At 38.4% G+C, this 16,325-nt stretch overlaps 1 protein-coding gene across 3 annotated transcripts in view; it reads left to right on the plus strand.

The window, feature by feature from the left end:
• Positions 1–16,325, plus strand: part of FKTN (fukutin) — a 101,594-nt gene that overhangs the window by 11,018 nt on the left and 74,251 nt on the right. For all 3 annotated transcript variants that reach the window (XM_040481887.1, XM_040481889.1, XM_040481888.1), the window contains exons 2-3: positions 1,575–1,762; positions 12,186–12,245. In XM_040481887.1, coding sequence (XP_040337821.1) covers positions 1,658–1,762; positions 12,186–12,245 — 165 coding nt within the window. In that variant the 5' untranslated portion in view covers positions 1,575–1,657. The remainder of the gene's footprint in view (positions 1–1,574; positions 1,763–12,185; positions 12,246–16,325) is intronic.

Below are 16,325 nucleotides of genomic sequence, written 5' to 3' on the forward strand. Positions count from 1 at the left end.
CGAACCCATGGACTGCAAGATCATGACCTGAGTTGAAGTCGGACACTTAACTGACTGAGCCACCCAGGGGCCCCTAAAAGGGTCAACTTTTTAACTGAAAAAATTTATTTTTTTTAATTTTTTTTTTCAACGTTTATTTATTTATTTGGGACAGAGAGAGACAGAGCATGAACGGGGGAGGGGCAGAGAAAGAGGGAGACACAGAATCGGAAACAGGCTCCAGGCTCTGAGCCATCAGCCCAGAGCCTGACGCGGGGCTCGAACTCACGGACCACAAGATCGTGACCTGACTGAAGTCGGACGCTTAACCGACTGCGCCACCCAGGCGCCCCTTAACTGAAAAAATTTAAAGGGGAGTGCTAGGGGAAGGATCAGATATTGTCAGGGGATATTTAGTGTTATAGCATTATTGTATAAAATCTACAAGTTGTCAGGGGGAAAGAAATTGTGACCTCAGCACAACTATGAGTTGACAAGTGTTTTTGAACAATGCGAGAACTCAAGGTAAATAGTGTTTATAAGTTCTTTTTGATAAACTGTAACAAGATGAATATCAGCTATCCAGTAGATGAATAGAGAAAGCAGGAGGGTAGGTATAAATTTGCTGATTTCCCTTTATTTTTCAGCTGGAGAACAAAATCGTAGAAAGTTGAGACATCAAGGGGCACCCAGGTGGTTCAAGTCATGATCTCACAGTTCATGAGTTCAAGTCCCACGTCGGGCTCTGTGCTAACAGCTCAGAACCTGGAGCCTGCTTCGGATTTTGTGTCTCCCTCTCTCTCTGCCCCTCTTCTCTCTCTCTCTCTCTCTCTCTCTCTCCCCCAAAAATAAATAAACATTAAAAATTTTTTTTAAAAGTTTAGACATCAAGTAATAGAGGTGTTAGTCTATGTACAGGAATAAAGATAAACACTTGAAAAATTAAATGTAATATGTTTAATCAAAATCAGTGCAGAGGAGATACAAAGAAGTAGAACTATATTAAATTTCTTATCCTAAAGAAATAATCAGATGCAACCAAAGATGAAAGAACAAAACTTCTTGTCTTTACACTTTCTTTATATTTTGCAAAGAACTGAAAACATGTATGGCATATTTATAAAAACTGGCCACATCCTAGATCACACAAAAACAACAAAAAGCTATCATACAGATGATGTTTCGTGACCAAACCTTTTCTCAGTTTCCTCTGTAGAAGTGGTTCTTAGTAAGGTCAGTAGCATCAGCAGAGCCTGCCAACTTGTCAGAAATGCAAATTCATAAGCCCCATCCCAGATCTACTGAAGCAGAAACTCTGTAGGAGAAGCCCCCAACCCTGTATACGTCAGGTTTTTTACATATCCCATTTATGTTTGTTATTTTCAGTTGTTATTTGTAGAATTCCATGGTAAATATTTTTGTTTTTGTCATGTTTGGTCTCATATCTGATTATTTCTTCAGGAGAGAAAGTTAGCAATTCAAAGAGTGTGCTATGGAACTTTAGGTAACTTTTTCTTTGTTCTGTTGCTAGTTATTAAAGGTGAAAAAGTAAAAATAAGTTTTTGTCTCTTTAGAAATATCTTTTTTGTTTACAGAAAACAAGATTATCTTCTTATCCAAAAAAGATGACACCAACTGGGTTACTCTCAAAGGACAACCAAGTGAGCACCACAGACTAATGAGTAGAATCAACAAGAACGTGATTTTGGCGCTTTTAACTTTGACAAGTTCTGCATTTCTGCTGTTTCAATTATACTACTACAAGCACTATATATCAGCAAAGGTAATTTTTTTTGTGTTTCTATCTACATATTTTTCTGATGGTGTTGTCTTTCTTTAGATGCTGTGCATAGTTTTAAGGATGTTACACCTTTATCATATATATTTCAAATATTTTTCCTGGTTTATTAATTTGTCTTTTAACTTTATATTCATAGTATAACCCCCCACCCCCCACCCCCAGTACATTTGTATTTAATTTCTAGGTAGAAAAGATTTCTAAGTAGAAAACCTGTCAAGATCTTTCTTCCATAGGGCATCTAGTTTTGTGTCATAAGTAGCCAAAAATTGTGGAAGTATTCACCTGTATTTTCATCAAGTACTATTTATGTTTAATTTTTTTTAACTAAATAGAATTTATTTTAGTATGAGGTATGAATTAGAGCTCTAACTTTAAAATTTTTCCCAAATGGTTGACCATTTGTCCCAATATCACTTATTGAATTCCTCCATTAACTTAAAATCCCATCTTAATTATATGTGACGTTTCTACAAATAACTACTATTTTGACCCTTTCCCCTGGAATGCATTGTAGCTCTTTGTATGTTTTTAAGTAGGCTCCACACCCAGAGTGGAGCCCAATGCTGGGCTTGAACTCATGACCCTGGGATCGAGACCTGAGCTGAGATCACGAGCTAGACACTTAACCACCTGAGCCACTCAGATGCCCCAAATGCTGTGTAGCTTTAGTTGTAAAAAGCAGAAACACTACTTTAGGATTAAACCTCATTTATGCTGCTTATTAACTGTGGGATCTTGGGTAAATTACTTTTAAATGCTCTGTTTTCTCATCTACAAAATAGGGATGATAAAGATACCAGCTCGTAGACTTGTGAGGCTTAAATGAATTAATACACATAAAACATTTGGAACAGTGCATGTCATAAAGAGATCAGTAAATATGAGGTATTATTATTATCTTCATATAGTGTGATCCTGGTTTCAGGAGTAGAATTTAGTGATTGATCACTTACGTATAATACCCAGTACTCATTCAAAAAATTTATTTAAAAGTCACTGTTTGCTAAGCATTTTGACAAGGTGACAGAAACAATGAGAAATGTTTTTTTTCTTCCATATTTTTATAATTTGCTGGGGACAGATGCTAGTGGAAGTATAGATGCTTCCGGTATGTTATTAGTGTGAAGATAAAATGCTGTCTATAAGGAATACAATTAGTTTCTCTATCCCAGCCAGAAAAAAAATGCTTTATTTAAAAATAGTAAGTATAGTTAGAATAATAGACGTTATTATTTAAAAGCTCCCAACTTTTAAAATTTTTTCGATTTTGTTGAGGAAAATGTTTAAACTTTCAGCTTTTTATTAAACTTCAAGATCTCACTTAAACTTCAGGGAAATACGGATGGATCTCGAGTATTCTAGTATAGTTTCTTATAACATAGGAAGAGAATTCAGAATTCTGTAAACTTTGCTTACTGATTATATCTGAATTGCATTTCTCTTTGTTCAGTGTTCTCAATTGTGGGATATCCTTAGAAAATTCACGCAAAATGATTTCTAGTTCAATTAAAGTTGTTTAATTTATTAGCAGAAGAATGGAGAATGGTAACCTTGATCAGCACTAACTTACACATCAGCAGCATCAGCATAAAAACCATGATTTTAAGGACGCCTGGGGGGCTCAGTAGGTTAAGCATCCGACTTCAGCTCAGGTCATGATCTGACAGTTTGTGGGTTCAAGCCCAGCATCAGGCTGTCTGCTGTCAGTACAGAGCCTGCTTCGGATCCTCTGTCTCCCCCTCTCTCTGCCCCTTCCTGCATGTGTGGGATAAATAAAATAAATAAAACATTAAAAAAACAAACGAACATGATTTAGGTCATGTTTGAACTTTCAGACAATTCAGAAAGACACTGAGATTGTGTGTTAAAGCTAGGGCAAGAATGAAAAGTTGGTTTTATCTGTGATCACAGCCTACTTCTAGTAGTAAATGCCTGCAGTAGTAAATGTTGAGGACTACATATCTTTTCAGGCTCTTCAGGAGGGTACTCTAATATTTATCATAGGTTAGGGAAGAAAGGTTATTGATATCTTGGAGTTAAGGAGGCATATTTTTTTCCTAGTTATAGTATAGTATTGGTTTTAGGAGTAGAATTTAGTGATTCATCAGTTACATAGAATGCCTAGAGCTCATCCCAAGTGCCCTCCTTTTTTTTTTTAAATTAAAAAAAAAATTTTTTTTTTTAACGTTTATTGATTTTTGAGACAGAGAGAGACAAAGCATGAGCAGGGGAGGGTCAGAGAGAGAGAGGGAGACACAGAATCTGAAACAGGCTCCAGGCTCTGAGCTGTCAGCACAGAGCCTGATGCGGGGCTCGAACCCACAAACCGCGAGATCTTGACCTGAGCTGAAGTCAGATGCTTAACCGACTGAGCCACCCAGGCGCCTCCCAAGTGCCCTCCTTAATGCCCATCACCCATTTAGCCCATCCCTCTTCCCACCTCCCCTCCAGAAGCTCTCAGTTTGTTCTCTATAGTTAAGAGTTTCTTATGGTTTGCATCCCTCTCTGTTTTTATCTTATTTTATTTTTCCTTCCTTTCCCCATGTTCATCTGTTTTGTTTCTTAAATTCCACATATGAGTGAAATCATATGGTATTTGTCTTTCTCTGATGGGCTTATTTCATTTAGCATAGTTCCATCTACATTGTTGCAAATGGCAAGATTTCATTCTTTTTGATATTATATTCCATTGTGTATATGTGTGTGTGTGTGTGTGTGTGTATGTATGTATATATATATGTATATATATACATACACACATACCACATCTTCATTCATCAGTCAGTGGGTATTTGGGCTCTTTCCATAATTTGGCTGTTGTTGATAGTGCTGCTATAAACATTGGGGTGCATGTGCCCCTTGGAATCAGTATTTTTGTATCCTTTGGATAAATACCTAGTAGTGTAATTGCTGGGTTATAGGGTAGCTCTATTTTTAACTTTTTGAGAAACCTTCACACTGTTTTCCAGAGTGGCTATACCAGTTTTCATTCTCACCCACAGTGAAGGAGGCCTACTTTTGACCATTTCTAGGGCCTCGCCACAGAATTCCTTTTGGCCCTAGCTGGTTAGACAAGTTTAGCCTTTCTATGATCTCCCAAATGAGGTCTGAATAATCCAGTTATTTGATAGCATTGAAGGTAAGGAATTTGTATATCTATTGGGTCAGCTAAAACTCCATAGATGGGTGGAGTTGACTCTTCAGATTCTAGAACAACCCTCTAGATCTTTGAAATACAGACTCTTACAGGCCTTTGAAATACAAACTTGTGTGATGACCTTGTGAGCAATTTCTGTGAGCTCCACCTTTCAAGCAATTGGCTGGCAGTTTACATCACAAAGGTTATCTCTAGGACTCCCTATAGAATGTCAGTTGTTCATTGTTTTTTGTTTTGTTTTGTTTTTTCTTACTGCACCAACCTAGACAATCTGATTATAATTATGTGCTCATTCAATCTGTATTTATTGATTACGTGTTATATACAGGGCACTTTGCAGGAATAGAGATAAATGGAACACAGGTCCTACTCTCAAGGAACTCATAATTTGGTAGAAGTGGCAACAGCATTAATTCTTAAGTTTGGGGCCTAGATAATGCTGAGTTTGACTCCTTATTTGGTTGTTTGTCTTAACAGCAAGTCACTTAACTTCTTTAAGCCTCAGTTTCTTTAAATGGGGCTACTGGCAGCTTTACTGGTTGAGATAATGTATGTAACACATCTCACTTAGTGTTTGATATATGGTAGGTGCTCAGCAGATGGTAGCTATGAATAGTGCACACATTCTAGTCCTTTCAAGGTTTACATTGCTGCCTGATAAAGAAAATTGGATTTAATTATTACACGTTTCTCATTGATCATTTTTTTCATAAATGAGTTATCTGGAGCCTAGATATGTTAAGCTTCTTGCTGAAGATTGCCAAATTCAGGTCCCAAAACTTGTGTCCTCACTCATTGAGCTAGTCACACATGTAAATACAAGTATGTTCAAACAAAATACTGTAACATTGATAAGATACGAGATAGATAAGATGGCTCATTTTGAATCACAATAGAAAATTATAAAGTATTGCTGCCTCAGTGGAAGGAAGACAAAGCCCATGAACTGTGTTTGTATAAAGCACTGGGTGAACCAAACCTTAATAATGTCCTTGACTTAGAACCATAAGCAGCACTCAGTGCCTGCAGTATTCAGCTACTCTTACTACCTAGAAAGCCACTTACAGGGTTCTGTGCTAGGATATCTTACTTTGCATTGTATGTACTTTTTTGCCCCTTATGACTATATTTATGTGTACACACATGCACACACACACTCGGCACTGAATGGGGAAGGAGTCAAAACAGAAAAGACAAGAAGCCTCCAAGTGGCACTGGCACAGAGGAGGAGGAGGAGGGACAAAGGAGCGTTTGTCCCTACTCTGGCTCCCACCAGCAACCTCCTAATAGGAGGTGAACCTGAAGTTGGAAGAACAGGAAGTGCTTACTCTTTTAAAGGAAAGTGTCAAAAGACAGTCATTTCTCTTTTAAAAAGCCTCTTCCCTCTACTCTCTGCCCACTGCCAAAAGCCTGATCCTCTGAGCTGGCTGTCCTTAAGGCTGGGGCAGGACAAGATGGTGGGGAGTGTCCTAAGACCAAAGATCTGAAGTGCCCAGGCCCAGAAGGGCTTATACGAAGTGGCTGCCGGGCTCAGGGGGTGATCCCCTCTGTGGTCCAACTGGTCCTGCCCGCGGGCAAACTTGGCCAGCTTGTTGAGCTCCTGGAACTGTCTGTCTTATGGCTGAGCAGTGAGCTGCAAAGTGTGTTTGGTTAGAAGGTCAGGAGGGAGTTGGAAGGGGAGTTTGGATTTCAAGTGTGGCAATAGTTATTCACAGTGAACAATTCCATATGCCATTATTAGAAATGGAAATTAATCTTGCAGCCATTTAGATCATGGCAACAAAGGTTTTTGAAATTTTTGAGTTGGTCAATTGCTTGCTAAAATCATCTAAGAATCATGATTTTTATTTTTTTTTTAATTTTTTTTTTCAACGTTTATTTATTTTTGGGACAGAGAGAGACAGAGCATGAACGGGGGAGGGGCAGAGAGAGAGGGAGACACAGAATCGGAAACAGGCTCCAGGCTCTGAGCCATCAGCCCAGAGCCTGACGCGGGGCTCGAACTCCCGGACCGCGAGATCGTGACCTGGCTGAAGTCGGACGCTTAACCGACTGCGCCACCCAGGCGCCCCTAAGAATCATGATTTTTAAAAACTCTCCTTTGACTACTGGCTAGTTCCCTTATATTCTGAATGATAATGTGCGGATCATTGCTGGAAGAAGAATATTCTATCTGATAATCTGATCTAGTGTGTAAACTTTGATAAATTGCTATTGTTCCCCTCTTCCGATCCTTTCCCCCACATCCCCCGCCCCCATGACCACCATTGTTCAGGAGAATATGAAAGAATTTCTTCCATTAGAATTGAGGGATATTTAAAAAATACTTCTATCTATCCCCAGACTTTACACTCTATAGGTTTTCTGGCCAAGCAGTTTGGCTAATAAATAAGCAAAGTTTTCCCACTGTGTCAGATCATATTTATGAGTCCTATGCACTAAGAACTTCAGTGACTTGGGAGTAAGTAAGAGAGCAGTGCATCTACTATAAGGAAAGGCACTGAGATGCAAAAGGGGAATCTGCCTGGAGTGTTGGTGAATTTACCATGGTTAGTGTTTCTGATCCTTAGGATTACCAATTTATAAACAATTGAAAAAGATCAATTATTGAAAACTCAAACAGTTTTTGTAAGTATTACTGTTTGATTCTCTGTAGGCATGATTAATGATCATGCTGGATTAAGAATTCTGTTTTTGGGGGCACCTGGGTGGTTCAGTCAGTTAGGTGTCCAACTTCGGCTCAGGTCATGGTCTCATGTTTCGTGATTTTGAGCCCCACATCGGGCTCCATGCTGACAGTGCAGAGCCTGCTTGGGATTCTCTCTCTCCGTCTCTCTCTGCCCCTCTCCCACTCACTCTTTCTGTCACTCTCAAAATGAATAAACTTAAAAAAAAAATAAAGAATTGTTTTTTGGTTTCTGTAAGAAACGGATTGTTGGATATTCTTTCAAAAAATGAAAGGATTTTTCCTTAAATCTTCACCTCCTATATGCTAAATACTTTCTCTTTAATGACATATCCCTTATTTTAACTCATTTATCAGTGGTGTTCAATAGCCACAAGACCTTTTCTACCCCTCCTTTTCGGCATCTGATTCCATCTTTCCATTTATTTATTCATTTCATTTACATTTTTACTCAATCCTATAGGTATATCTTTAGCCTTTAAAAAGAAAAACCACTTGATTTGATATAGCATTTCTTTTAGAACATTTGGTCATCTATTTGTCAAATGTTTGTCGAGTACTTACTATGTGCCCAAGTACAGTACTAGGCTATGAGATAAAATGAGAGTCAAGTGTAATCCTTGCCGTCTAGGAAGTCAGAAACTGGGGAAATTTGGGGTTGAAGAGGAGAGAAGTTAAGAAACATATAAAGAGACATATAAGCAAATGACAATATGTTACTTCTTTAAAGCACATCTCATAAACCTTGTTCTGCCTACTTTTCTAGTTATAGTTTAAGAACTCTTCTTTAGTCTCTAGATTTTGTAATCCTCTCTGTACAGCTGTCCCAGTTATTTTTTTTTAAATATCTGATCAAGTTATTCTCTGCATAGCATGCCTATGGAGTAAGATCCAGATTTCTTACCATGGTATGGTAGATAGTCTCTGTTTGCCCTTCCAGATCTTGTCTTTAATAGTCTGCGTCTCGGGGAGCTGACCTCAATGGACTGCATTAGGTGAGCTCCCTTCCCTTTTCTAGTTGGAGGTCAGCCAAGGGGAAACATCATCTGGAGACTGAAGACCTGGAGGAAAGAGAGGTCATGTTATTTATTCTTTGGGTTCTCTATTTGTAGGATCATTGCTTGATAGGAACTACATTCCTCCTTTACAGCTATGGTTGTAGCCACTGGTTGCCAGTAACTGTACCTCACCAGAGGTAGATTAACCATTAAGATAAATGAAATTTATTTGTTTTTTTTTAATGTTTTCTTTCTTTATTTTTGAGAGAAAGCGTGAGTGTGCACGTGAAAGGAGGGTGAGGGGCAGAGAGAGGGGGAGAGAGAATCCTGAGCACGGAGCCTGATGCAGGGCTTGATTTCATGAAGGGTGAGATAGATCATGACCTGAGCTGAAATCAAGAGTCGGATGCTTAACTGACTGAGCCACCCAGGTGCCCCAGATAGATGAGATTTAAACCACAGGGCCCCTCACTTCCAAAGGCCCTTGAAGGAGGCTTAGGAATATGTTATAAAGCTATATATTTTGGTAAAGTTTGCAAAATATATTTTTGCATTCTGTTTATTAAAAAAGACCACCAAAATTGTATAATTGTCAGCCCCTATAAAACTGTATCCTCCTATGTCCTTATCCTTGACCCTTCAAGCTTAGGTAAGTACAAAGTTTGTAGGGAATGAAAATCTGCTGAATAACCCACTTAGGAAAGTTATGATTGAATATTTAATGAATGAAATAATATTTTGAGTTGGTTTTATAAAATGAGTGTAAATCCTCCAGGTATAGAAAGATGGGAAGGCCATTATAATAGAGAAAACAGGAGTGCCTGGGTTGCTCAGTTGGTGAAGCGTCTGACCCTTGATTTTGGCTCAGGTCATGATCTCACAGTTTCATGAATTAGAGCCCTACATCGGGCTCTGCGCTGATCCTGCAGAGCCTGCTTGGGACTTCCTCCCTCCCTCTCTCTTGCTCTCTCTCTGTCTACCCCTCCCCTACTTGTGCTCTCTCTCAAAATAAATAAACTTTAAAAATTATTTAAAAAATAGAGGAAACAGCATATTTGAAAAGAATGAGCTCTGTGGATATCTAGAAGAGGACCATACTACCTAGAGACCAAAGGAAGCACGAAAGTCCCAAGTCCCAAGGCAGGAACATGTCTGGAAGTTTTAAGAACAGCAAAAAGATCAATGTGGCTATAGAGGAGTGAGAGTGGGGAAGAGTAGTAAGTAAAGTCAGAGGGTTTATATTGTTTAGGGCCTTGTAAACCATTAGGACTTTTGCTTTTGTTCTGAGTGAGATTGTGAACCATCGGAAAGTTTGAGCTGATATGTGACATGATCTGATTTTTTTAAAAAGGTAGTAGAATAGATGCTCTGTTGAGAATAGATTGTAGGGTCAAGGGCTAAAACAGACTAGGTAGAAGTCTATTCTAATAATTTATACAGGATGGTGATGGCTTGGACAAGGGAACTAGTGGTAGAAAGTAGAGCTACCAGATTTTGTTCATGGGCTAGACGTGGGGTATAAGAGACATAAAAGAGTCAGGGATAACTTTAGTATTTGGGGCCTAGATAATTGGAAAGGGGAAGTTGCTGTTTACTGAGGTGAGAAGCAAGCTTGAGGGATGGTTAGAGATCTGGAGCTTTTTCCAGACATGTTAAGTTTCAGATGACTATTTGACATCCAAATGAAGAAGGTGAGTAGATAGTTGAATCTATGTTTGGAGTTCAAAGGACTGGTGTAGTTGAGAATATAAATTGAGAGTGGTAAGCATACAGATGGTATTTAAAGCCATTAGAATAGATGAGGTACCAAGAAAGTGAACGTAGAGTAAAAAGAGGGAGAAAAGTCTCATGATCTGAGTTTTGGGGGTCCCTCATACATCAGGGAGGTGGAAGAACTAGCAAAGAAAAGAAGAAGCAGCCAGAAAGAAATAGGAAAACCAGAAGTATGGGATTCGGAGAGCCATGCAACTAAAGTGTTTGAGACACAAGTGGTCAACAATTCTTGATCAAATAAGACAAGGAGTAAAAATAATTGACCATTGGATTTAGCAACATGGAGGTCATTGGTGATCTTGATGAATAGTTGGCAGAGTGAATTTAAGCTCAAGAGCTTATAAGAGGAGAGGAATCGGATGCAATAAGAACAGACAGCCCATTAGGGGTTTTGCTTAAGGGGGGAAAATTGTTAGTTGGGAAAATTGTTAATTGTTAGTTAGGGGGGAAAATTGTTAGTTGCATACAGTGGGCATACAGTGAGTTATTGCTTGTTTGTTTTAAGATAGAAATAATATCGTGTTTGTATACTGATGGGAATGATCCAGCAGAGAAAACAAACAGCTCAGAAATTCAGTCTAATTAACTCATGGAGGGCTATGAGTAACAAGGGCTATGTTATAGAGTTTGCAGTCTCTTTTCAAGGATGAAGATTACAGAGCTGTCTCTTTGTAGTTTGTTCTCAAATATCTCTTGCTATTAAAATGTTATTGTCTAAGTTGCAGAGCTTGTGAGGAGAGACCACTTCTGGCTTTACCTTGATTACTCAGTATCTCTCTTCCTCTTTTCTGTTCTCCTTCCCTCCATTTAGCAAACCACAATTAAGTATTTAGTCATTACCAAGCACTGTGCTAGGCACTGGCAATATAAAGAAGGATTGGACTTGGTCCCTGCCCTTGAGTTTGCAGTTTAGTGGGGAGATGAGTCTCCTTTTAATTTTTTTGAGTGTGATGAGTTTTGTTTTTTGTGGTGTTTTTTTGTTTTTGTTTTTTTTTTTTGAGAAAGAGTGTGTGTGTTGCGGGGGTGGGGATGGGTAGAGAGAGAGGGAGACAGAGAATCCCAAGTGGTCTCTGTGCTGACAGCATCGAGCCCGATGCAGGGCTCAAACTCATGTACCATGAGATCATGACCTGAGCTGAAGTTGGACACTCAACCCACTGAGCCCCCGGTGCCGCAAGTCTCCTTTTTAGAAACTTGGGGCATATTTCATTTGTTGGGTAAGGCTATTCTTCTTGTTCTTTAGTATCCTCCCATTTGTCTTCTATGTAAAGAACACATTCAAGGCATAAGAAACTTCTTTGGATTTTCTTTGAGCTTGAAACATTCTTCCCATTGTCTCTAGACCATCAGACATTCTTTTTTCCTGTTACTTTCAAAGTATTTGGGGGCTTATCAGATGAAAACTGATAATGCTTTCTTCCTTCTGATTCTCTAGACCTGACTTTTTTTTTTTTAATTGGAGTATAGTTCACACACAATGTTACATTCGTTTCAGATATACAACATAGTGATTCAACAGTTATGCTGTGGTTACCACAAGTGTAGCTACCACCTCTCATACAACAGTATTACAATACCATTGACTGTATTCTCTATGTATATTTTATCCCCATGGCTTACCCATTCCATAGCTAGGAGCCTATATCTCCCACTCCCTTTAACTCATCTTGCCCATCCCCCTCACTCTCTCCCCTCTGGCAACCACCAGTTTGTTCCCTGTATGCCAAGTAAAATAAGACAGAGAAAGATAGCTTTGAATTTATTAAAATGTTTTTTTTGTTATCTTCTTAGAATGGAGCTGGTGTATCAAAATCTAAGGGAAACCGAATTGGATTTGATAGCACACAGTGGGTATGTAAGATAAGTATGAAATTCCTCATTTACAATGTTCTTTTAGTTCATTTGTGTATGTACTCAATAAGGATTTGTTGAATGATGACAATGATAATAACTACCTTGGTGGACAGTAGGAGTAGGTGTTGGAGGGGAAGAGGTAGGCCCTGTGTCAAGTACTTTACATGCAGTATCTCATGTAGTCCTTATGGAAACTCCATGAAGTCAGTACATATTGTTATCCTCAGTTCACTTAGAGGGTTTAAGGTTAGTTGGCTAATAAGTGGCTGGCTGAGTGCAGATTCTAACTGTTTGCCTTCAAAATCCTCACTGAACTATGGTGCATCCCCAAATGAAAAAATATATGAATCAGAATTGAACTATGAATAAGGGAAGACAATGATTAGGAATTAAAATCTATTCAACATGTTTCCTTTTCTTTTTTTTTTTTAATATGAAATTTATTGTCAAATTGGTTTCCATATAGTACCCAGTGCTCATCCCAACAGGTGCCCTCCTCAATGCCCATCACCCACTTTCCCCTCCCTCCCACCCCCCATCAATCCTCAGTTTATTCTCACTTTTTAAGAGTCTCTTATGGTTTGGCTTCCTCCCTCTTTAACTTTTTTTTTTCCTTCCCCTCCCCCATGGTCTTAAGTTTCTCAGGATCCACATGAGAGTGAAAACATATGATATCTGTCTTTCTCTGTATGACTTACTTTACTTAGCATAACACTCTCCAGTTCCATCCACATTGCTCTAAAAGGCCATATTTCATTCTTTCTCATTGCCAAGTAGTATTCCATTGTGTATATAAACCACAATTTCTTTATCCATTCATCAGTTGATGGACATTTAGGCTTTTTCCATAATTTGACTATTGTTGAAAGTGCTGCTGTAAACATTGGGGTACAAGTGCCCTTATGCATCAGCCCTCCTGTATCCCTTGGGTAAATTCCTGGCAGTGCTATTGCTGGGTCATAGGGTAGTTGTATTTTTAATTTTTTGAGGAACCTGCACACTGTTTTCCAGAGTGGCTGCACCAGTTTGCATTCCTACCGACAGTGCAAGAGGGTTCCCATTTCTCCACATCCTTTACAGCATCTGTAGTCTCCTGATTTGTTCATTTTAGCCACTCTGACTGGCATGAGGTGATATCTCCATGTGGTTTTGATTTGTATTTCCCTGATGAAGAGTGACGTTGAGCATCTTTTCATGTGCGTGTTGGCCATCCGGATGTCTTCTTTGGAGAATTGTCTATTCATGTTTAACATGTTTTCTCTTGAAGATAAGGAAAACTAGCAATATGTACAGTATGTCCCTGTTTGGGTTTATAAATTTCAGAGCCAAACATTTACAAAATATGTTTTCTTACCTTTTTGTTAACCAAGTTTAGAATGAAAAACAATGTTAGGTTACTTGTTACTAATAAAAAATTACATTTATCTTATTAGTATACATTTTGGATATGACCAGTTATTTCTTGTGGATGCACTTCAGTCTTTGGCTTCTCCTTTTTTTTTTCTTTAGAAGTATGCATTTCTCTTCTTGCCACATTTTAAGTTTATTTATTTATTTTTGAGAGAGAAAGAGAGAGTGTGGGGCATGGGGCCAGAGAGAGGAGACAGAGAATCCCAAGCAGACTCTGCGTCATCAGCACAGAGCCTGATGTGGGGCTCAAACCCACAAACTATGACATCATGACCTGAGCCAAAGTCAAGAGTCAGACGCTTAACCAACTAAGCCACCCAGGCTCAGCACCCTTAGTCTTTGGCTTCTCTTTAACCAGAGACATGAAGCTTCAGATTGGAAGTGGGTTTTCAAAATTATGAAGCAGCAATAAAGGTGATAATTTTAGGTCATTGCTGGCACCAGTTGGCTTTGAACGACTGTGCAACAGATAAGTCTGGGATATCCTATACCAGGCTCCTCAACTGTGAAGTATTAGGTTGAACTTTTAATTTATATAAAATAGCAGATGTTTTGCTCTATGAACTTAGGGTAGTCTGAAGGCAATGGAAAGACCCAACTTTTTCATTCAGGGAAGGATCTTTGAGGTGGGAGAAAAGAATGGATTTTTTTTTTAAAGGGTTTACTTTCAGGGTGCCTGGGTGGCTCAGTTGGTTAAGTGTCTGACTCTTGATTTTGTCTCTGGTCCTGGTCTCATGATTGTGTGATCGAGCCTCCATGTCAGGCTCAGCAGTGGGGATTCTCTCTCTCCCTCACTCTCTGCTCCTTCCCCATTCACACTCTCTTTCTGTCTCTCAAAATAAATAAATGAACTTAAAAAAAAATAAATGGGTTTACTTTCAAGATCAGTGAGCAAAAATTAAAGAGCAGCTCACTATATCCAATGGGTTGTCTGTTAATTACATTGCATGGTGCTAAGAATCACTCTTAGACATTTGCAGCATCACATTAAAGGGGAGAAGTAATAAAATACTTTCGTTCTAGTATTTTAGAAGGAAGGTATAATGCCCCTGATTTCGAATCCGAGAGACCACCAAGGAGCAGGGAGGAATCCTCCCTGCAATTGGTGCGCAAGTTGGGCAGGCAAAAGACGGGGTTTACATTCTTTGGCGGTTAGGGGTTCACGTTCCTGTATGAGCCGGTTTCCAGTAAGGGTGTGCTCACCGGCTTGACTAGGGTGGGGGTTATACTTGAGATGGTGGGTGTAGCACAAAATGGAGTTAGTCTTGCTCTGCTTGTCCAGGGGTAGGGGATTTTTGTTAAATTCCTTGGGTCCCACAGAAGGAAAGGCAAAATCTGATCAATAATGTGATACCGAGCCCTGACAAAATTTTAGAATGAGTTATTAAACAGATGCCTTGAGAGCACTTAGGAAATGAAATGATGATTATAAGGAGCTAGCCTTTCACTAAGAACGGGTCCCACCAAGTCCTTCTAGATGAACAGGCTATTAGAGTGTCAGTGTACCCTGTTTTCAACAAGACATTTTTCTTTCTTGTAAACAAAATGAATTACTGAAGGCCAGGTGATAATAGTCATGTTGATTTAAAATTAATTGGCTTTAGAGTCAGTTGGACATCTGTTTCCAGGGATTACATTGATAACAATCTGGAAGGCATATTTAGAAGGTGAATTACAGAATTTCCCCTAGACCCTACCCTAATCTATATTTACATCAATAATTATAATGAAGCCATTAACGTGTTCATCATGTTTGCATTTAACACTAAGCTGAATGAGATTTATTCAACAAACATTTAATAAGCACCTTATGTGTGCCAGTGTTGGTCATTTCATCATCTTTCTTCCAGAATCATTTCTTTTATTCTCCTGGTATAAAGCACAGAAAGCAACAACCATAAAAGAAAAATAAATTGATAAGTTAGCATATCAAAATTTAAGACTTCTACTCCTCAAAAGACACATTAAGAAAATGAATAGAAATGCCACAGAGTAGGAAATATTTGCAAAACATGTATCTGACACAAGATGGGTATCAAGAATTAATGAAGAACTCCTGAACTCAAAAACAGATACTTTTGTTCATACTCTTTATCAAATTGAGAAAGTATCCTATTCCTAGTTCACTGACAGGTTTTAATCACTGAATAAAATAGGTATTGAATTTTGTTAAATACTTTTTCTGTATTGAAATTCTCATAGGGTTTTCCCCCTTTGTTGTGTTGATGTAGTAAATTTCATTGATTGATTTTCAAATGCTAAACTGACCTTTCATTTCTGGGATAAACTCTATTTGGTCAGGATATTTACTCTTTTTTTTTTTTGGCCTTTTTTAAATAAAACTACTGGAATTGATTTTGTAGTATGTTGTTAAGTATAATTGCATCTATGTTCATGTGGGATGGTGGTCTGTAATTTTTTTTGTAATGTTTTTGTCAGGTTTTGTTATCAGGATTACACTGGCATCATACAATGAGTTAGGAAGGATTCCTCCCTGCTTAGTTTTCTGAAAGAGTTTTTGTAGAATTGGTATTATTCCTTAAATCTTTGAGAGAATTCACCTGTGAACCATCTGAGTCTGGAGTTTTTACTTCTTGGTGCTATTGTTTGATGGCAGTGTAAATAAATAAATAAATAAATAAATAAATAAATAAATAAATAAATAAA

Source organism: Herpailurus yagouaroundi, unplaced genomic scaffold (assembly GCF_014898765.1).
Source record: "Herpailurus yagouaroundi ecotype Mexico unplaced genomic scaffold, PumYag 160, whole genome shotgun sequence".
NCBI classification, from domain to species: domain Eukaryota; kingdom Metazoa; phylum Chordata; class Mammalia; order Carnivora; family Felidae; genus Herpailurus; species Herpailurus yagouaroundi.